The 23,206-nt window shown below is 43.1% G+C and overlaps 2 protein-coding genes across 5 annotated transcripts; one reads left to right on the top strand and one right to left on the bottom strand.

The window, feature by feature from the left end:
* Window positions 1-3,165: 3,165 nt before the first annotated feature.
* Window positions 3,166-18,018, bottom strand: NKIRAS1 (NFKB inhibitor interacting Ras like 1). 4 transcript variants are annotated; one of them, XM_048511154.1, is made up of 5 exons: window positions 17,771-18,001; window positions 14,955-15,038; window positions 14,493-14,618; window positions 12,962-13,203; window positions 3,166-3,530 (listed from the first exon to the last, which is right to left on the bottom strand). In XM_048511154.1, the coding sequence occupies exons 3-5, from the start codon at window positions 14,584-14,586 to the stop codon at window positions 3,291-3,293; spliced, it is 576 nt and encodes a 191-aa protein (XP_048367111.1). In that variant the 5' UTR covers window positions 14,587-14,618; window positions 14,955-15,038; window positions 17,771-18,001; the 3' UTR covers window positions 3,166-3,290. The 4 variants fall into 4 exon arrangements, with proteins under 4 accessions (XP_048367111.1, XP_048367110.1, XP_048367112.1 ...); XM_048511153.1 differs by lacking the exon at window positions 14,955-15,038 and having other exon boundaries at window positions 17,873-18,018; XM_048511155.1 differs by lacking the exon at window positions 14,955-15,038 and having other exon boundaries at window positions 17,853-18,001.
* RPL15 (ribosomal protein L15) lies at window positions 18,014-22,667 on the top strand. The gene is made up of 4 exons (XM_048511151.1): window positions 18,014-18,103; window positions 19,341-19,522; window positions 20,133-20,269; window positions 22,304-22,667. The coding sequence occupies exons 2-4, from the start codon at window positions 19,351-19,353 to the stop codon at window positions 22,607-22,609; spliced, it is 615 nt and encodes a 204-aa protein (XP_048367108.1). The 5' UTR covers window positions 18,014-18,103; window positions 19,341-19,350; the 3' UTR covers window positions 22,610-22,667.
* Window positions 22,668-23,206: the final 539 nt, after the last annotated feature.

Raw genomic sequence — 23,206 nt, 5'->3', positions numbered from 1 at the left:
TGAAAATGTGATAGTCCTGATGTCATTCGTGATGCAGAAAAACAACCCTCCCCCCTTTTTTAGCACAGGGGCTCTACTGCTCCTGTGCAGCTACATTTTGAAGTAGCAATTCAAAAATGTTTCATCCTCCACTTCTGCTACTTAGAACTACCAACCCAAAATGGAAGCCAAAACAACTCCTGAAACAGCTGCCATTATCTGAAGGAACAGAACCATGTAGACCACCATCTCTCTCTCTCTCTCTCTCTCTCTCTCTCTCTCTCTCTCTCTCTCACACACACACACACACACACACACACACACACACACACACAGAGTACCATATTTTTGGCAAAATCTGATCTGTAGTAATGCATAATCTTTACTGCAGCATTCCCCAATTACTTGTAGCAACTACTCCTAACTCTTTTCTACTCCTAACTCTTTTCTAACCCCAGCATCTCAGTGGGCCCTTCCCCACTTTATAGAATAACGTGCAGGCGCACCGAATCCGAAAAACGCTGGAGTTTTTGAGCGCGCAGTCGTGTCCCCCACTTCAGAGGCTCCATCGTCGATGGTCAGGGCGGGTCAGGGCGGGTCTCCAATTTGATTAGTCCGCGTGCGGCTGATGGGCAGGACAGGTCTGATCTCCGATTGGTCTGTTAGTTTGGGGGGTCGAACAGCTCGTTTCAACGGGACGGGAAAACGTACAGATGTCACAATGCACATTTGTAACTATTTGTAACTACTAATCGCTTCTACTTGGCTTTTGCCAAGAAAAAAGCGGCGGCCGGCGGGTGTCCGTCCGTCGTTTGGGAGAAAGGGAGGGGGTGGCCTGGGCGCCAGTCTCCCTGCCCTGTCCCCGGCTGCTCTGGAGGGCGTTTGGCCTGCTCCATGCCATGGTGGGAAAGAGGCTGCAGAAGCCGCCGCCGCCCGTCGAGCAGGCCAAACGCCCCCCAGAGCAGCCGGGGGCAGGGCAGGTACAAAGCAGCCTTCATGGCTGCGATCATTCAGCGAGGGGAGGGTGACCTGGGCGGGAGGGAGGGGGTGACCTGGGCGCTGGTCTCCTGCCCTGTCCCCGGCTGCTCTGAGGCGTTTGGCCCGCCCGAGGGGCAGCGGCGGCTTCTGCAGCCTCTTTCCTGCCATGGCAGAGCTGGGGAACTCTCAGCTCTGCCATGGAAGAGGCGGGCTGCAGAAGCCGCCGCCGCCGCCGAGCAGGCAATACGCCCTCAGCAACGAGCAGGGCGGCGAAAGGCAGCCTTCTTGGCTGGATGCGATGCGGGGGGGGGGTGTCCACTGTTTGGTAGGGGAGGGTGGCCTGGGCGCTGGTCTCCCTGAATAAATGAAGACACGCATTATAAACTATGCAAATGGCCGCGTGCACTCAAGCCCGTGAACAAAGGAAGAAACGAGTAACGATTCAAATGGCAGCGTGCACTCGAGCCCGTGAATAAAGGAAGAAACGAGTTATGATGCCCGTGAATAAAGCCCGTGAATAAAGGAAGAAACGAGTAACGATGCAAACGATGCAAATGGCAGCGTGCACTTGAGCCCGTGAGCAGGCGCCGCTCACCCGTCAAGAAAATGGGAAAGAAATGGGGGAAGAAACCGATGCGCACGCAGCACGCACGCCTCGCCTTCGCCTGATTGGACCAGTGGGTCCACGTCACTCTGAGTGGTGGGAAGTCCGCAACCCTGGAGTGACCACCCAGGCTTCCCCACAACCCCGCGCTCTGCGCGGGGTTCTTTGAAAAACTCAGTTCCGAAGAGGGGCAGAAATGCCGCGCGCCAAAGGGCCGAGAGAGCGGCTGCGTCGGGGCGGCTGCATAGTCGTCGCCCAAGTAGTGGGGAGCGCCGCGGGACCCCGCGGTACTTCAGTGGATAAACGCGCGGTATAAGGTGAGTGGGGAAGGGCCCAGTGTTCTCTGATGAAGTTGCCTCCAGCTTCAAAATCACCCTCTGCGCTAACGTTACATCACTAGTTCTATGTGAAATTGACAAAGGTGATCCAATCAACTACTTCTTTGGATCTCTGCCTCAATGTTACATCACTAATTCGATGTGACAAAGATTTTTTTAAATTCCCTTTAAAAATGGAGGAGGAGGGGGAGGATAGGAGCATGGATAAGAGCCAGGTGTTTGTTGGGTGGAGAAATAAAGATAATTCAACATGATTCTATGCTCAAGATAAGATGGCTAGGAAACAGATTTTTTTTAAATCAGCTAAAATAATCAGGAAAACAGTGTAGGAAAAATGAAGGAAAAACATTTCCAGAAGCAAATTAAGGGGGGGGGGGGATTTATTTGTTTTAAGTTGCATTTGGCAGCAAGATAAATTGTAAAGAACTTGCAGAAAAGCCTGTGTTTGGGATTCTCAGATTATCCCAGGGAATTTCTGCTCAATTTCTAAACCATCTTTTCATGCCTAACTGCTGCTTTGCAAAACAAAAGCTGCAAAATTCTCTATGTCATGCCAGAATAGGCAACAATGGCAAAAATGCAGAGGCAGGACTTCTAGTACAGCATGAACACAGAAACCAGCACCAATAGCTCTGGAACTGCATCATTAGTAGCAACAACCAGTGCAAATAAGTAAACGAACAGGGCACAGTATTGGCTAGGAAAAAATAAAACAGAAGTAGCCTTTGTTGTTTAGATATGTACTAGCAGGCTTCATGCACTGTAGTTTGGTGCTTTGATTTCCTCTCTTTGGGGCCCAGCAGGTCAGAAAATTCACTTGGGTCACACAGCTGGAGACAATAGAACAAAGTCACTTCAAAGTCTGTCCACTTTGGGGTAAGCGGGAGACTGTCCCTAGCACAGATCTATGCAGTTACTCCAATCTGAAATCAACAGATTTAAACTGGGGGGCAACTGCTTAGGACTGCACTGCAGAAGTGCAAAGTTTTCCCAAATAAACACTTTTCTGAACCACCACGGGACCTTGGTTGTGAGACATTTCAACACTTTACAAGCCATGAAGCAGTCTGAACGTCAATCTGCCACCTGAAGCTTACATCTTATTTGAGAATACTCTGCTTTCCCTTTGTGTTTGCTGTTGCTGTACCCAGAGAACTAGCATCTCATTAAAGACCAAATACCACCACGATCATTGTGTTTTTAATGTAGTAACACTTGCTACTAATGTTTGAAGCTGCCCGACAGCTGTAGAGAAAACAAGGAAAGTTGCCCGCCGTTCACCAATTTTATTGTCAAATATCCTGCTATACTTCATGAGGCACAAAGGAGGGGTGAAAGAAATGCCCCAGGAGGAAACAGAAATTCAAGAAGTTCATTCCTGGAGGACTATTTTAGCTGTCTCCATTATTTCCTTTATTCTTCCTGCCAGGCAAAGGAAATGTTGATCTGTTCTGGGACTGAGAGAGTTTACTTGCTAGCATGATGAAAGGTTCCGTCAGCGTCCTTCTATCCGTCACCGTCACCTCCCAGAGTTTCACTTTCTCAAGCTTGGCCCATTGCTGTGCTACTTCAGTTGTGACTTGTCTTTGTTCCACAAGGTCAGTTTTATTCCCCAAAACCACTACTGACACCTGCAAGAAAGAGGGGGAAGGGGAAATAAATCAAAAGTGGAAACCGCTGCTCAGGAGTTAAAATACATGTCTGTTGTGGCAGAAGTAATCCCTGGCATCTCCACTAAAAGAAAGACAACAGGTGGTATCTTACATTCGGCAGGAGGAAATTCCTCTAACATAAGCAGCCTTCTTCCAAATTAAGGTCTCCTTTGCTGGTAGAAGCAGGAGGAATGCTCCTTAGGTTGTAGTAAGGTATCAAATTTTAATTAGTGGAGTGGTGAGATACAGGACAGTGTGAATGATGGCTAAAGTGTCAGTACTCAGTTCCCTTTTAAAAAATATTCACACATGGGGAACCCCATTAAAAAAGACTAGGGTGTGGGTGAAGGGGGGTGATTAAGTAGTCCCGAGTGCCATTACTCTAATCTCACAACCCTTAAATGGGCACGTGGTTGGGGAAAATAGTGCTTGAAGAAGCTTTGCTGTTTTAACGATTAAATTGTTGTGTTACTACTCAAAAAATCTTTGCTTGTCAACTTTGAGAAAGACCTTTTGGACAGTTCTCAAAAGAGCCTCAATATTCATTCATTCATTCATTCATTCATTCATTCATTCATTCATTCATTCATTCATGTATTTATGATTCTGCATTCAGAATCAGGCCCTTAAACATGTTATTTTAAAAGACATTCTGCATCTCCTACATTTGAGCCCTCAAACTAGGATTGTGGTCCTAGAGAACTGTCAGAGGAGAAAGCAGTGAGCTTGATGGAGCCAGTGAATTGATCTTGTATAAGGAAGCCCCTTAAATACCTAAAAATGTCTAAATTCGGAAGAAAAATTTCAGTATGTATGAGAAGCAAAAAGGTAAAGGCCATTACTAACCCATGGGGTGAGAGTACATCATAACATTTAATGGGCAGACTATTATGGGATGGTTTGCCGCGGCCTTCTCCAGTCATCTAAGCTTTACTCCCAGCAAACTGGGTACTCATTTTACTAACCTCAGCAGGATGGAAGGGTGAGTCAAACTTGAGCGGAACCTGAAGCTTCTACTGCCAAGCCCCAGGCCAAGGCTGACTGTGCAAAAGTGTTATTTGCTTCACGGACAGTATTGTTACCATACCGCCCTGGCATAGTGGGGGGAGTGCTTATTCACAGGTATCCCTGCCCGCGTGCCAGCCTAAAGGGTGATGCTGGCGTTGCAGAGATGGGGAGCCCATTCACTGGCAATAGTCAGGTCTACCTACAAGGAACTTTCAGGAATTTTTTTTTATGTTCTCATGCTCTCTGATTATCTTAACCCAGATACTCCCTTCTGTAACTAACTTCTCCTGACCACCTTACAATGCCCTCTATTTCTCAAACAATACAGCCGGACACCTCCCAGAGGTTGTCCTGACACCCCCCCAAAGATGGTTCTTCACCCTATAAACATCCTACCCTCCAAAGGGCCAATTGCCCAGTGCCATTGACACCTTTCCATCTTTGTTACTGTGCGCAACATGTTGCCCCCTGGAACCAGAAGCTGGCCATTTGGTTCTGAACTCTGGATCTTTGTTACGTCGCAATCAGGTCGTATTACCCATATATATTTATATCCAATACCCCTTTCTATTCCAAACCTATTTTCCAACCTATTTATATCTTAGGAACTCTGTGTGTGTGTGTTTATTGCATTGAATCAAGTGCTTGTGAATCTTTTGTCCCTACAACAAAGACTGTCAAATTTGCATTATGTTCCTCTCTGAGGATTTTCTTCCAAAACCTGGTCTTCGTATACATTGGTATTAAAGATTCTCTACCCAGGCTCTTGCAATATTAATCAGCACTCTGGTCTGCGCTAATTTTCCCATATTATTGAGAGACTGCATCTCCATCATGGGTAACAGTATCATTTTGGAAATATGCATAGGGAAGCTCCAATCAGTAACCTCCAGATAAGAACTTAACTATCTTAAACTGCCACTCTTCCCCTCTTCCAACATGACAGAGGGACACTGCTATAGGCTACAATATTGCTCAGACACCCATGACACAATCCAGTACAGCACTGAGCAAAACCCAACCTACTGAAACCAGTTGCATAACTATGCGTTGGCTTATGGGCCCAGAGTTTGGTTTTGCAATAAGCAGCTCTTTGAGGTGTTTCTTGGGTGCTTTGAAACCTGCCTGGCTTGTTGGCATGTACACAATATATTTTAGCTTGACTTCTGCATTTATCTACACCAGGGGTTTCCAACCAACTGATGGTTCTCCAGTCCCTGACAGCATGGCCAATTAAACTGCAGTCCATGAACATCTGGAGAGCCATAGGTTGGAGACCCCTGATCTATACCATATTCTAAATTGGTATACAATTTAGATTAACTTAAATTCTTTATAAGAACTGTCTCTACAGGAAAAATGCCCTAAAGTACTATTAGGCCCAACAAAAATGTCATAAAATGAGTTGGTTTTTCCAATACGTACTGTTCTGGACTTCTCATTCTCTCATACTCCACTCATGCCCCAATCTGGCTTGTTCTGCCCCGATTCAGCTGCACTCATCCTTTTTACTTGTTCTTGGTTCTTGCCACCTGTCTCTGTTCAACATGGTAAACTCCTTCCCTGTCTTTACTCCTCTTTTCTTCCTCCTTCCTTGAGGGTAATTTTTATTTTTTAAAAAGACTAAACCTGCCAGCATGAGTTGTTCTTTTAAAATTAACTGTTGTAAAACACTGAGGGTCAGAGGTTTGTTATAAATATTAAATTCCTTTGATCCCATCTGTCACTACCACCACATAGAAACTTCCGCAATAGGAAGCTAGCTCAGTTGGTCCAAATTAGGAATCCATCAATAGGAACAACTTAGACCAGTGGTTCTCAACCTTCCTAATGCCGCGACCCTTTAATACAGTTCTTCATGTTGTGGTGACCCCCAACTCTAACATTTATCCATTTTACAGATGGAGAACACTGATGCAGAGTCTTAGGCGACCCCTGTGAAAGGTTCGTTCGATCCCCAAAGGGGTCCCAACCCCCAGGTCGAGAACCACTGACCTAGACTGAAGGCACGGATTGTAATTATGAAGGGGGGGGGGTGTGTGTGATAGCTTTCCAGAAACCACAGCAATCAAGGAGAAAAGTATGGGGAAATGAAATAATGTCTTCAGCAGCTAACCGAGGCCAAACAGGGGCAGATGGGGAGAATGCAGACTAACCACAACTGTATTTTATTCCTTCTGCTAGATGATGAAGCATATAAGAGGTACAGAAGTGCTAATTTAGAATGGATCTGGCATTAGTGAATTTTGCATATGTAAACAGATCTTCTATAAAGCCTCAAAGCACACATGGTAATGTTTAACTTTTACTGATCAATATGACTCATTTTCACACTTTTCGTTTTCAATAATTGTGCTAGGATATCCCTGCATACTTTTCACCTCCTTCTGAATAGTCTATACCTTGAATGATGTAAACCACAGTTCTGACTGGTGTTTTTCTCCAGTTGTGGTGCCCAATATTTCCTTGCCAAATATCAAGCCAACAGAAGAGAGTTTTAAGTAGCTTTATCTGCAAAGAAATGGGAGCTGTCCCCACATTAGCAGACTCAGCCAAAACAGTATATTCACAGCATATTTGTTCCCTTCCCCTGAATTCGTCACACCCTCTCTGTTCCCCCATTGGCTAAGGGTACTTAGAGTCACAACTTTCTGGTCCGCCTATTACATGTTCCCCCTTAATATGTAGCCCCCTCCCATATTCTTCCTGTATGTTCATTATAATACAGTTTGTCATCAGAGCAGGAGGATAAGTTAATATGCATTAGCCTATTAAGAATGCTCAATGTGTGCAATCTGATACAAGCCTTGCCCTTCAGCCTAGTCATCCAGTGGTCTTATCTTGTCCTGCCACAAGCATCCTCTCTTATGACTCATCTCCTCATTCCTAGTAGAAAACATATTTCTCATTTATCACACAGTGAAGGGTGTCTCAGATAGGTTCATTAGTCCTTACATGGCATAGTCCTTACATGGCATAAATGCTAAAGAAAGGACCCTTCATCTGTGAGATGCCAACATCTTCTTTTGGTAAGTCCATTTCCTGCGAATATGCAACTTGCCAATATCTCACCAACTGTTGTAGGATGTTACAGACATTATCCATTCCAGCTAACAACATCCAACTAGCCCAATGTATGTGGCAGTTCATCGGCATACCTTAATCACCAATGTTAACTGAAGTCAAGATATATCTGTAAGTTTACTCAGGAAGTGTTACCTGCTGCATTATTGGGGTGGTGTATCAAGTTTTCCTGGAGTAGCTTTTGGCACTTCAATCTCTTCTGTAGAAAATGGAGCCCCAATAAGCTCCTTTTTATTTACATCTGCAACTGGGAATGCAACAAAACTTCCCTGCTTCTCTCAAAGACTAGCCAATGTCAAGCTCCTCTGATAATCTGTAGCAGTGAACTCTGAGGGTAGGAATATGAGCGGCCATTTTGTTTCCACCTGTCTTCCTTCCCCAGATCAACTACCATTAGTTCCCCTGCTTCAGAACAGAAGGCACAAAAGTCAGCGAGGAGGGAGGGGGGAGAAAAAGAAGGCTGCAGTATTTTTCATCATTCTTAAAGTATCCAGAAAGGAAGACAAGCCATGATTTTTGATGCACCCTATCAGAAACAGGATAGATCTCCACAGTTTGGCATTTCATTGCCGTCTAATGTCTAACAGACATCATGACTGTGCTCTTTGTTCCACTCGGTACTCTTGACTGAAATAAATTTCCAATTCTAAAGACTCTTTTATTTCTCTCTTGACTCCTATTTGACTTTATGGCTTGTTTAACATGTCATGTGTAATACTTATGTTTTGTTCAGATTCCTGCTTTGTTTCAGATATCTGCAATCTCAGTCCTATTATATTGCTTATTAGATGTCTCATCCTACTGATTGCATGAATTTGCACTGTGTAATCTACTATGAGTCCCAGTGAGGAAAAAAGACTATAAATAACATAAATAAAATATTGAGTCCCCTTTGAGAACCTGTCCAAAAGGTCTTTCTCATAGTTGACAAGTAAAGTTTTTTGAGCAGTAACACAACAATTTAATCATTAAAACAGCAAAGCTTCTTCAAGCATCATCCATTTATGCTAAATGAGGCAAAGTTATGCTATCTGACTTCAGCAAGGTTCATGGGCCTTGTGGCTCAGACCACCACTGGACACAGTCAGCCACTGACTCAGAACCAAAGTTAATAAAACAACATTATGACAGATCAACTGCCAATTTTTATTAATGCTGGCATAAAAAGTTCTCCCACGGAGCACTAAATGTGGGAACGACCAGGAGGGAATTAAATTGTGTGTAGGTAGTTGTGATTTAGAAGAAACAACACGGCTAACCAGGGTGGTTAAGAGTGTTTGACTAAGATCTGGAAGAGCTGGATTTGAATCCCAACTCACACCATGGAAGCTCGCTGAATGACAGTTTTGTTGTGAGCATAAAATGGAGAAAAGGAAAATGTAAGCTGCTTTTGGTTCCCACTGGAAAGAAAGGTACGGGATAAATAGAACAAGTAAATAATATTTTTCCACAGCTGAAAAGGAGAACCAACTTCTCAGTTAACATTAAATATACTACAGTACTCAGAACTGTCACATTTTCCCTGCAATTACTGCATGCCACTGTCTTCCTCTATATGGGAGTGAGGGAAGAGAGGAAGAATGAAGCAAGCACTGCAGGGGAGGGGGGAGTCCACCAAATTAGTAATGTGTGTGAAATTACCATTTAATTCTTGAATGGCAGCTATCTGTAATATCGAGAAAACTAATTTAATAGTCCACTTCAAAGTAAACTTACGAAACTGGAATGTCTGCAAAGTAAACTTATATAATTAGAATGTCTGAAGAGTTTGGATTCTGGCCTATAGTATTTTGACACATTATTTTGATTTTAAATCTTTAAACCATTTATCCTTATTTACCTGTTAGGTTTATAAAAAGAACATACACAGATAGACATGCTCAATTAACAGAAAAATAGCAAGTTCAGTTCTCAAACCGAAGACACAAAAGGATGCTTATTTAAAAACGTTAAGAGCATTTATTAGCGTTTTTCTTTCTCCTATCTTGCAAAACTAATGTGAATTCAGAAAACTTTCGGAGTGGCATTTAAAAAAAATTGAAAAAGTTATATCTCCTGTGCTGTGATCTAACCAGGAGGAGACGGATCGCCACAGCAAGAGGAATCCATTTGTCATTTGCCCACGGGAGGTGTGGCAGGAGTCAGGAGTTTCCTCAATGCCTCCTGCTCTAGTAACCCAGCTGAGTCATAAACTGTTTGCATTGCTACGACAACTGGTTAAATAATCAGATTAGGAAACGTATGGATGAATAAACAAAGGAACTGGCATGAGAACTCCATGTTCTTTTCTGGTTTTCTAATTTTTTTGTTTAGCTGCGTCAGTTTTAGTAAGCAGATCTCTTGATCCAGCAAGGCACCCCTACAGCTGCTGGGGCTGGCCCCGAGTAGCCTCGGACAGGTAATCAGCAACTCAGGACAAGAAAAAGAGAGCCACCTCCAACTTCCTCCTGGGAGCTATACATGTACAGGCCTGATCGAGGCAAGGACTACATGCACAGCCCTTATTTCAGCAAACGGTTCCCCAGCACACATGCACCCCTTAGCTGGATTTTGAGGGGATTTACCACGAAATCTTGTGGATTTTTTGTTTTTAAAAACTTTTGTCAGGCAACACAGATTTATTTATTTACTATATTTAAAAACATTTCTCTCCCATCTTAGATTCAAGACGGCTAACAGAACAACAACCCACTGCAAGGACACCGATATACTCTATCAGGGGTAGGGAACCTGCGGCTCTCCAGATGTTCAGGAACTACAATTCCCATCAGCCTCTGTCAGCATGGCCAATTGGCCATGCTGGTTGGGGCTGATGGGAATTGTAGTTCCTGAACATCTGGAGAGCCGCAGGTTCCCTACCCCTGTACTCTATGAAGAAGATTTTTAAAAGGATAGATCACACCCAGCTGTATCTATTGATGGATGACCATCCAGACTCTGGCTCAAATGTTCTGGCCAGTTATATGGAGGCTGTGGTGGAATGGTTAAAAGAGCTTGAATCTAAATCCAGTTAAGATGGCGGCTCTGTGGCTGGGTCGGGCGCAGAATGAAGCAGAAATCCAACCATGACTTAAGAAGAGAATCCCAGGTCAGGAAACTCCCATCATCTGCTCCTGGAGACTACCTGACCCCTTGAAAGAATTCAGCTTTTTTTCACCCAACAGTTTTGTGTGATCTGATGGAAAGTAAAAACAATCCCAAGACCACAGTAGTCCTGCTGCCAGCTTCTGAAGGGAACACCAATAGCCGGAGAAAACACAATTCTTTGACTGGTTCTTCTCAGTATTTGAAACTGTGAACAGCCTCAAGTGAACTGGCAGAAACAAAATATGTAACTGTAACTATTGGTCCTACTGCAAATGGGTGTGATTTGGAGAATACCCCCCCTCTTCCCTGCTAAGTGGATCATGAGAAGCCCATCAAGGCCCATTGCTAAGGGTTCCAGTGTAATAAAGTCTTATTTTTGAGAGGGACTGTGGCTCAGCTTTATATGAAGAAGGTCCCAGGTTCAATCCCCGGCATCTCCAGTTTAATGAAAATAAAAAGAACCTGGTCAGCTGATGTGAAAGTCGTCTGCTTGAAACCCTGGAGAGGCTCTCCTGATCTAAGCAGATAGTGCTGATTATGATGGACATGTGGTGCAATTCACTGAAAAGCAGCTCCAAGTGCGTCTTTTTCTGCAGCGGTGAGCAAAAGAAAGCAAAGGCCTTCTTCCCTTGCATGTTAATCAATGAAGTCAGCATGCCTTGTGTGTTATGCAAGAGCCTGGTCTCTGACAACAGCCAAAGGTTACATAAGTGCAGTCACATGCACACTTAGTTTAAATGGCCCCAGAAGGGTGCTTTCCCTTTTTGTTTGAGGCATTTGGTTAAGAGGGCCATTAGGGACTCAATATGCGTAATTTATTGCAGGAAGAGGGTAAATACCAGAGCCCCATGCAGGTGATATCATAGAGCCTGGTGAGCTACAGGATTCGATTAGCAAAAAGACCAGCACTATTTCTCCCACGAAAGGTCTGATTTAGCAGCAGCAGCGCAACCCATCAAATTACATTCCCCCTCAATCCGTTGTTTGTTACAATGTTCTATATCACCATTATCCCCTTTGGGATTCTTATCACATCTTTCCTCTCGAAAGGAGATGCCAGCCGTCTAAGAAAACCCATGAAATAATAATAAAGTAAACAAGCGTGCAGGTAATAATGAGATCTGCTGCCAATGATCCGGGGTATTTTAGGAATCTGTGATGGAACAATTCATTTTTCAAGCTGTGCCATTCACATTAAGGGCTGTTAGCATAAGGCTTTACTCTTGCATTAAATCAGGTGCAGTGCACGGAATGGCGAACTGGAAAGCAAGCAAGCAGGGATTATTCAAAGTGGAAGTCAGTCAGTCTCTCTTTCTCCACACATCTCCACCCACTCCGCCAGTCCACTGTCAGGCACAAGCAAAACAGCTTAATCTGCCAGTTAATAAAAAGTCTGGGAAATTCACTTTTGGTGACAAGTTCATTTTCTTCCATACAAAAGATCATTGTTAGATGCTGGCCATTTTTAGGAAGGCATGCATGGGCCACTCTTCTTTAAGAGGGCTTGATGCTGAGGCATGTGGCAACAAATGTATTGTTTAGCTAACAGTATTTGCCTATCCTTGATGTTTTCTACATTTTTCTTTATTTGCTTGTTTATTCAATTTAATAAAAAACCGCTCTCCTCTGAAGGGCTCAAAGTGGTGTACAGGTCAATAAATAACAGAAAACATAACATTGAATAACATTATTAAAATACATAAAACCAATAAAATCAGTAGCAGTGACACAGCCCACCCACAATTTGGTGCATGGCGGCCAGTCCTAACCCTGGGAGGGGACTGGCAAGCTGCCGAAGGAAAAAAAAGATGGTACAAAGGGCATCAGGAAGGGTGGTAAATTAGCAGCCAGCCCCATCCCACTGCACAAAAAAAAAAAAAAGCCTGGTGGAACAGCTCAGTTTTACAGGCCCTGCAGAATTCCCCAAGGAGTTGGTTTTGATTTTATTATTTTGAGTTTTATTGCATACTGGGCATTTTAGCCACCTCTGAGAAATAACTCTGGCTCATTCCGCACACGCAAAATAATGCACTTTCAAGCTGCTGTCACAACTGTTTTTGCCATTCCGCACAGCTTCAAAGAGCCCTGAAAGCAGCTTGAAAGTGCATTATTCTGCGTGTGCGGAATGAGCCTTTGTTTTTTAAACTATATGATAAAAAATAAGTGAATAAATATTTTGACAACCAAATTACCATATTTCAGATATGTCTGAAACATTAACCGGCTCTTACCTCCTTTTTGTCTTTGAGTTTGTCAATTTCGTTTTTGAGCTGGTCAAGTTTCTGGAAGGATTCCAGGCTATTCACAGCATACACCAAAACAAAGCCATCCGCAATAGAGAAGTAATGTCTGGGGAACTGCTCAACTCCTTCCACACCTTTGGTATCATATAGACGAAGCTGTTCCTTTACTCCTCGGTCTGTTTCAGCCAGAGCTACGTACACGTCCTCTACAGTTGAACTACATTCCATGCCTGTGGTTTTCAAAAGCAAAGAAGAGTCCCTAAAACAATCACATTATTCACTGAGGGACATGCAGTAGCATTTCCAGCAAGAATACTTAGGAATTTTGTCTTTCCTCAAGTGGTACCCATGCACTTTAAGCTAGCGCATCAAAATCTGAACCCTGACCTTTCACATTACTATGAAAAGTTGATGAACAAAACAAATATTTGTTCATCTAAGTATTTGCATCCCAGTTTTCTTCTGCAAATGAGGACTCAAAGCAGCTAACAAAAACATTAAAAATGAACAATGATCTAAAATCGTAATCAACTGTGTAAAACTAAAGAAGTGCCTATGGAGTGGCTCTTGATTAGCAGATTCTCATCCGCACGTGCAGTTACTATCAGCAGAGGCTGAGTTACGTTATCAGTGGCAGCTCCACTCCAACAGTATCCTCAAATGTGTATGACTTCTTCCTCCCAGCATTCAGGTTTCCCACAAGCAGGCCTGTTTCTGCAGGCAAGAAAGCCTGAGGCCTCTCAAAACTTCCATCAGTGCACCCTTCTAACCTCATTGACTTCAGTGGGTTGAGAAGGGCATAATTCTTCTGAGGACTGCCCTCCAAACTAAGTCTAAATCACATCAGGGTAGGTGAATGCCCTGAGGCAAACAGAAGAGATGGAAGAGTCCTTGGTATACAGCATGGTGTAAATACAGCCCCTTCTATGATCAAACATCTAATCATGTGAGACATAAAATGGGTGAGTCTGTGGCCCCTTCCGCACATGCAGAAAAATGTACTTTCAATCCACTTTTAATGCACTTTGCAGCTGGATTTTACTGTACGGAATAGCAAAATCCACTTGCAAACAATTGTAAAAGTGCATTGAAAGTGCATTATTCTGCATGTGCAGAAGGGGCCTCTGTTCAGCTCTGGGACTGCCCGCACGGGAACATGCGAACTGTCCTGGGGCTCCCCTGGCATCATATATGCTGGTATGCTGCCACGGCACAGGCCCATGCGGAACGGGCCTATGTTTTGGAGATTTCAGCGTGCAATAGTGGTTGGAGTATAGGACAAAGATCTGGGAGACCCAGGTTTGAATCTCCACTCCGCCATGGAAGTCAGCTGGGTGTTGTGAGGATAAAATGGAGCAAAGAATGCTGGAAAATGCTTCAAGTCCCCACTCAAGTCCCTACTGGGAGAAAGACAGGGTGATGTAAAAGAATGATGTAAATAAGCTTCATTATATTATTTATTAAATAGAAAGTTAATATTTACCATTAGGAGATAAAAAAAGAAAAAGATGGTTCTTACCAACAGTGTGGTTACCGTACAGAATCTGCTCCAAAATGGCAGTTTTCCCAACAGAAGCCATTCCACACACCACAACTTTATAACCTTTCCCCATTTTTTTCAAGTATTTGGTGAGGCCAGAAAAACCTATCAACATAACAGACATCTATTATATTGAACATACTGTCACAAGCTGCAGTTGTAAAAACATCATGAACGAAAGCCTTTGACAAATTTACTGTGCTTAAAGGAAACTTTAATATGCCATTTTAACTTCATGTCAGTCCCATCTGAAGGGGGAAGTGAATAAGGTTATGGAGTTTGCCCACCCTGCCACCACATTTGGCAAATGCACCAGAAAGGTGGGCAACCTGAAAGGTGGGAGGCTGGCATTCTGCCCAGATTTTGCATCCAATTAGACACCAACACGGGGTGAGGGAAGGGAGGCTGGGACACACCCAGGGAGGAATTGTTGGCTCCCACCTGGGTTTTCAGGCTGTGGGTCCCACGGCTGTCATCATGAACTGGTGGCGGAAGTCCATTCAGACTCATGGAGGGCTCCAGAATCTGGATTTGTATCCACAGATGGGGGCTTGGTTAGAATTAGATATATTGATGGATTATAAAGCAGATTTCACAAAATGGCAGCGGCGTACCACCCAGAGGGACTTATGGGGACAAATGTCCCCAGGTAGTGCCCATTTAGTCATCCCTCCGGCAGAGAGGTGCCCCTGCCCGGAACTTCCCCCTCCACTACTGGCTGTAGCAGCCCCCTCCGGGCTCTCCCGGCCTGCCACAACCTTCCCAGCTTCAGCGGCTACTGTGATGAGTGAGCCTCAGGAACCGGTTGTCCTGGCACTGAGCCAGAAACCGAAAGTAGCGACAAGAGCAGCAAGAGGACCATGAGCGACCTGCCCGCTCCCCTCGCGCACCAGCAGCCGCCCTGGGCCAAAGCCGCCACCACAGGTTCCTGAGGCTCGCTCATCACGCAGCTACTCCGCACCACCAGGGAAGAGGCTGCAGGCGCTTGGCTTCTCCCCCAGGTTGCCTGGTGGCTCCTGCCTCCACCCCGGTCACTCAGCACTAGCAGCTTTCAAAAGCTGGCTGGTGCAAAAGTGAGGTAGGAAGTTTGGGCAGCGTGGTCTTTTCCCCAAGCGTGGCCCTCCAGTGGCGCAGGGTGGGGGCAAGAGCCGGAACGGGTGGGTTGGTAGATAGGTGGGTGGGTGGGTGAATGACTCTCCTTCCCTCGCCACGTTAGGCCCACAGAGGGAAGCCCCTGCTCACAACCCTCCCTGGGGCTTCCAAAATGAATTACCTCTCCCAACCCCTCCTCCGTTTGCTCCTTGCCCCCAGATCAAATGAAACGAGGGGTATTTCCAAGGGCGGAAACCAGATGCCATTGGAGGACGCGGAAAACTCAGTTCTTTCCCCGGGCTCAATTTTTTGTCAATGCGCCACTGCAAAATGGCAATAGAAATGCTGAACTGTGTGCAAGTCTAGCCCAAACTTCTCAGATCTTGGAGGTTAAGAAGGGTCGTCCCTGGTTCATATCTGGATGGGAGATGTCCAGGGTCACTATGCAGAGGCAAGCAATAGAAAACCACCTCCAAAGTCTCTCGTCTTGAAAACAATTCAAGGTCCCCAGAAGTCAGCTACGATTTGACAGCACCTTTCCAGTATATATGTATGATCAAGTTGCAACTGAATAACCGTTACCCCAGCCAGGGCTTTCAAGGCAAAAGAGAAGCAGAGGTGTTTGCCATTGCCTTCCTCAATAGTGGTTCCCTACCCAAGTACTGAAACTGCTTAATTTCTGATTCCTGATGAGATTGGGCTGTACCATACCATTCCACATAGATAATACAATCACCCATATTTTGACACTGTGATCTTTCGGTTATATTCTGTTCCTTAGTATGCATTCTTTTGAAAGTATGCCTGTAGATGTGCAAACAATATCGTGGATGCATAAAAGAGGTTATATTTCAGAAGACAAAAAGCTCTTTGGTCATTGATTCGCAGATTACAAACACTGCAGATACAATACTCAATGAGATACAAATAAAAAATTACACTTTAAGAAGTGGTCGACGGGAACTTTTCAGGGATTAGAATAAGTGAAATGCTTCACAAGGCAAAGCTTTTCACACTCAAAATGCACAAAATTTTAAAAATTCTGATGAATTTTTCAGTTTTTCCACTGGAAAAATGGGAAAATTTTGAGAGATACTGAAAAAACAATCTTGTTTTAAGCCATACACAATATTTCCAGTATGTTTTATTTAAATGTAACAATGTCAGCAACAGCTAATAAGCTATAATATACATAATGATAATTTACTGTTAGTCCAGGGTTTTCATAAATATCCAAACTTGATTGCAATCATTGTGACTTTCCATCCACATAATATGCTCTCATTGGTTTATTACAAAATTTGTTTATTGGTTTATTACAAAATTTGTTTTTTTTTGCCTTCTATTTCTTCTGACCTCTCAGATGGCAAACATTAAAGATATATATGCTGCCATATGGCAGCAGTACTGGGTGTACTTTCAATTTTTCTTAAAGAAAATTAATTTCTACTTTTCATCAGTTTTATATGCAAAGTTATTAATGATGCATTTTATGTTGTTCAATCACTAAAGAAGTTTAGGTTTGTTGAGAAAGTAAATATTGTATGTATTTCATTTTTTACCAAAAAAATGTTTTTTCTCCCAGGGCTTCAAAATTTCTGGAAATCGTGTACCTCTAACCTAAGATAGCTTTCCACCACTCGGTAACGGACAAAAGTGGGTGGACCATGTAGACCTTGGTCTGAATTTCTGCTGCCAATGATGCTTACAGTCTTGTCCTTCCTTCTCTCTTAACTACAGAACTGTTGTAAGGATAGGAGAGTAATCCTAAACATTGTTATATGGAAGTACCATTGAAGACTTACTTCCCCATAAGCATGCATCAGATAGCATCAACAGCAGGAAAATTTCTGCACAGGAACTCCAAGCTCCTCACAGAAAGGCAAGAACATACACACAAATAAATAACATCCAGATTTAAAGTTTGATAATGAGACGAAACGCTGGCATGTCTTTGTGAGCCAAGTTTTGAATGTTCTAATCTAGTACATAACTTGATATTTATAAACGCAAACTCTACAAATAAGAGCCCAGTAGTAGTTTAAACATTTTAAAAGCACAATCTTACATTTTTTTAATCTTCAAAATACTACTGGACTCCTATTTTCGTTAAGCAGCTGGAGATGAGATTGCCTCTGAGCATGTCCAGAGTGCATCCTTCTTACCGAAATGAGACAAAAACGAATCCACCTCTGCATTTAAAAAAAAAAGAGCTTCCTCGGGAGTTAATATGATTTTCAGACAAACCTAAACCAGGGACTTCTTACTTCAGAAACTGATGCGGTTCACCTCTAGGACAAACAGCCCAGAATCCCTCCGCTTCGTTGCTACCGCTATCTACCGCTAACGAGATAACCACCTTCAGGAACACCGGTCTTCTAAACTACATTTCCCAGCAAGCATCTGAGCGCGGACGATTTTCCCCTTCATCCGTCAGGCGCGGTCGCAAAGCATTGTGGGAAGCAGGCCTCTTCCTTTCGGGGCCCGGCCGCCGTCAGGTACAGTTCATAGTTTTGTCGTGGGCTTAATCCGTTCCCATCCTAAATTTGGGAGGCTTCGCCGTGTGTGTTTGTGGCGCTGTCATGCGGATGGATGTTGGGGGAAAGTGGCGGCAGGGGTTTTTTAAACCGTAGTTAAGAGAAAAGTCTAAATTTCATGCCAGCTGCTTCGTCTTGGACGGAATGTGGGCCTGCTGTTGCTGAGCCGGGCCCTGCGGCCGAAACGAGGGTGGGAGTGGGGAGAGGGAGGTAGAGGATAGTAATAATTCTATAGATGTAGCCGACTCCTTTGTCGCCGGACCTCTTTCTTAGAGCTCGGTCTACGAAAGTTGCAGTGTACGTTTTCATTTGCTTCAGAGTTGGCCAATTACAATAAATGACAGCCCTGGGGAGAAACGTGCTTAACTATTCAAGGGGGCACGTGTTATTAAAATCGGGTTTTTTAAAAACAGACTTTAAACAGAATGTGGCCTACCACAAATGCAAGCCCTTTCTGAAACTGTAAATACTTCAAGCAGTTTGCAAAACTGATTTCGGTATCTTGTTTAGTGGAATTGTAACAAACTTGGAGGGCTGGTTGCTTAGTTTGAAATATTGGCTACATGGGGAATGTGTTCTTTGTGCTCCTGTGTTGTAGTCAATTGCAAAGGAGATAAAAAATGCAATGCGGAAAAAGAGTTAAGAGTAGCTGTCTCATGATTACATCTTACCAGTGGAATCTAAGAGATCAGAGTTCCTATGAAGTGTGATCCCCCCCTCCCCAAACTCTTACAGTGACATTAATTGATAACTGTTTTTCCCACAAGGAAAAGGTTAAAATTAGTGGTTTCATTAAACATTGGTAGGGAAAAAATGCTTTGAAAATCACCAGGAAGCTTAGTTGATCATGAGGGTTCCAGGTCTGGCTCAGAGAAAAGAGTTGTGGCTGAGACCCATGCTATTTAATTGTGTTTAGAATTATTTTTCTTAATCTTTGGTTTACTTTTCCTCATTACTTTTCTTCATTTCCTCATTATTTCATGTTCATTGATTGATTGGCCGCAAGGCTGAAACATAGTTGATCATTTGTCACACTGACATATTGGGTATAAAGATGCTTTTTTAACGTCAAAGTTCCTTAAGTGCTAGAACCCAAGTATTCATGTTGACAGTAGACATTGAAGATTTGACACTGCAAAATGTGAGAGATGTTCTTATTTATGAAAATTGAATATTAATCCTGTCTGTCTCTCAGCAGATAAGACACAATGGGTGCTTACAAGTACATCCAAGAGCTATGGAGGAAGAAACAGTCAGATGTGATGCGTTTCCTCTTGCGTGTCCGATGCTGGCAGTATCGCCAGCTGTCTGCCCTCCATCGAGCTCCACGACCTACCAGGCCAGACAAAGCTCGCAGGCTGGGATATAAGGCGAAACAAGGTGATTGGAACTTGGAGTAAAACAACCTTTGTTCACTTGCTAACCTGCTCCATACATATATTGGTGGTGGTTTTCAGCAAGTGAGAGTGTATGTGTGTAAAGTGCCCTTACCCAGCTGACTTATTGAAGCCCCAGCAAAGGGCTTTGAAGGCAAGTGAAAAGCAGAGCTGATTTGCCATTGCCTTCCTGTGCAGAACGGGCTATTTCATGCCACCTTCCCTCTCAAGCATATTTAGCATTGTAAATATTACCTTTGTAAATTATATGTCCACTGCGTGTCCGATGCTTGCCTATCGGTAAGCAGGTCTAGCTGTCATTGAAGACAACAATGCATCAAAAAATTCTTTCTTGTAGTGCTGGAAGAAAGACTTCATTTAAATATGTCTGTCCTATCTTAACCTAAAATATTTCATTTCCAACACATTTCATACTGTAGTGAATCTTTAGGTAGGCTGAATATTTCAGTAGTCCGTAATTGGATAAAAGTTTGGGGGGTGGGGGTTTCCATGCTGTCTTCAAAAATGCACCATCAAGAAGAATGTTTGTTTCTGTGGTACTCCTTTCTGCTATAACATTTTGCGCCTTTTTCAAATACTCTGTGCTGTCTTAGGTTACGTTATCTACCGCATTCGTGTTCGCCGTGGTGGTCGTAAACGTCCAGTTCCTAAGGGTGCTACGTATGGTAAACCTGTGCATCATGGTGTCAATCAGCTGAAGTTTGCCCGGAGCTTGCAATCTGTAGCAGAAGTGAGTGCCCCCTTTTTTGTTCTCAGTCAATTTCTATTGTCTGGTTTTCAAAGATTTTGGTAGTGGTGTTTTATATTATAGAAATCCAAGGATTTCAACTATGCTGCATCTTCCAGTTGCTAAAATTTGTTCTGTTGATTTGCAGCACTGCTTTTGTATCTTAAAAATTACAAATGCATCTGACTACATAGCGTTGCTGTGAAGATATAATGGAATGGTGGGAAACTGTGAAGTAAATAAATATTGACCTGGAAATAACAACGGTAGTTCTGTGAAAATAAAATTATCTGATAAAGATGTGCGTAGAATGATGAGCAGTTTACTCATGAAGAATGTTAGCATTCTCCCTTGACTTAGACTAGCTGATGGGCAAGGTGAGGGGGAACATTCACAGTAAACTCTTTGCCAACAAATTAGCCTAAAGACCTACATTAGCAATTGAATTATCTGCCAGTCTTATGATAGTGAAGCTGATGTGGGTTTGCTTTTTTTAAAAAAACTAAAAATTGGTATGACATCATCTGTGTGTTATTGATGAAAAATATCAGAAACTATAGAAAGAATACTTTAGTGCTGATAAAACAGAATAAACTGATTGCATTCTGAAATAAGCAGTGATTAAATAGCCAATACTTACAATGAATTCCTTAGTTGTTGAAGACGTTATTTTGATCTAGAATGGGCAACTTCTTCCTGGTTGTGGGCAACCTAATTGGTCCCATTGTATAAAACTGGTGATTATTTTGTTCCAAATGAATTCAGAGTTAGAAATGTCCTTTGTTTCCTAGCCCACTGGAAAAAAGCTTTTTAAACAAATCCTAACTTAAGAAACTGCATTCCAAGGTGTTACGGAGTCCTGTATAGCAATAAGATGTTATGGGTTAGGAATATTTTCTAATAAGCAGTACATTTTAGTGTTCTAATGTCTAGGGAAAATACATTCACATCTGGCTTTCAGGATGCTATAATGCATATTGTTTTTTCAGTTTTGCTCTCTAGAAAGGCAGATGTTTTTCCTTACTAAGTTATGTAATTAGAAGCAGAAGGTGGTGAAAAAAGAAACTACGTAGTATACAGATAATTCTTTTTGTATTTGCGTCATATTGAATGATCAACAACAGAGAAGGGAATTGTGGTTCATGAATGGTTGTTTAGTTCTTTTAACTGAAGTGTTGTATGTTTTGCTTCCTTCAAGCACACATAATTCCATGAATCATAACTATTGGTGAATTACAGGCACGGGGTATCAGGGACTGTAGAAACACTACTCTAGGGTACTGTGAGGGATGACACTTTGTTGAGGTGTCTGTCCAGTAAGGTGCTCTTTTTTTGCCATTAGCTATGGTGTGCAATGCTGTGTAGTGAAGTAGTTATAGCCTGTCTCAGAAAAAAAGATTTTAGTAGGGTTGTATATTTCTCCACCACAGAACATGCTGGATCGTCTTTGTTGTAGAATGCTCCGCCTTAGTCCTAGTGCATAACTAGCCCTGCTCCCTCCCATCTGTTTGATAGTCAGTTGATGAACTTTAAATTCTTTTGTATGAAAGTACCATGTTCAATAATGTTTAAAATAATGGTTTTGACAAAGGCAGCACACAAAAATGAATGATATATTATTAATTTGGGACTATATTCTAACTTGGAAGCATAGCATTTTCTCGACCACTGCACCTCAGCTGACTGCCGTAACATATTTTTCTGACAGAGGATAGCAGTGGTTCATTTTGCAGTAGTTGTGTCTCCTGGCTGCCTCACTGGAAATTGAACGATTAAATATTCAGCCCCCATCCTTATAATAGACACTCCCCTTCCCAGAAAAGTCGTTGCATTCTTTGGCTGGTGCAGTTTTAAACATTATAACTGAACATCCCCCTTATTTTTGCACAGTTTTGAGCATCTTAACTGGTTATCCCATCATCATTCCAAATGCAAGTTCTGTAACTGAACTGGGATCCCTTGGTCAGAGTTTTCCTCTTTTTTGTTAGGCTTCCTTTGTGTTCTGTTTCTGAACTCTGTTTTTGCTTCCCCACTTAGGAGCGTGCTGGCCGCCACTGTGGAGCCTTGAGAGTACTAAACTCTTACTGGGTGGGAGAAGACTCCACATACAAATTCTTTGAGGTCATTCTGATTGACCCCTTCCACAAGGCTATCAGGCGCAATCCTGATACCCAATGGATCACCAAGCCAGTCCACAAGCACAGAGAAATGCGTGGGTTGACCTCTGCTGGCAGAAAGAGCCGTGGCCTTGGAAAGGGCCACAAGTTCCATCATACCATTGGTGGCTCACGCCGTGCTGCTTGGAGACGGCGCAACACCTTGCAACTTCACCGTTACCGCTGAGTCTTCTGTTTGTAAATTTCCTATTCTAATAAAGCCAGCCAGAGGCATTACATTCCCACTTTTCTGTGTTTTCCTTCGGCTCACATTTGCAACCCAAGTAAGGAAAATATCAACCTGTTATCATCAGGTAACTAGTTGCTGTTCCCTAATGGATGAATAAATAATGGTTCTCTTTCAGCAGGATTTTGAAACATAATTTTAAAAAAACATGCATTTGGATTTGGTAAATTCTAGTCACTTAAGTGTTATGCTGTGGATGTTCCTTATGGCTACAGAATACATCAGGAACCTTTACTGTATTGAAGGTCAGCAAATACAAACAGTTGTCACTGCTGCACATGGGGGCAAACATCTTCAAGCTTTCCACTACAGCACCAAGGTCTCTCTCAAGTCAGCTGGTTCAGACCCCATCAGTCTATAATTAAAATAATAGGCTGATTGTTGAATGGCTGAGAATGAGAAAATGAGGCAGGAAAAGGGGAGATGATATGGGGATTGCCAGGATGGAAAGAAGAAATAGTGTGGGGAGAAGGGTACAGGAGAAAGTGATATGATGTCCCCCACAAGTCCTTGAGGGTTCCCTACCACGTATGGCTG

The sequence above is a fragment of the Sphaerodactylus townsendi genome, linkage group LG11 (assembly GCF_021028975.2).
Source record: "Sphaerodactylus townsendi isolate TG3544 linkage group LG11, MPM_Stown_v2.3, whole genome shotgun sequence".
NCBI lineage: Eukaryota > Metazoa > Chordata > Lepidosauria > Squamata > Sphaerodactylidae > Sphaerodactylus > Sphaerodactylus townsendi.
Note: the sequence above shows the minus strand (reverse complement) of the source record. Positions and strands in the feature narration are given on the sequence as shown.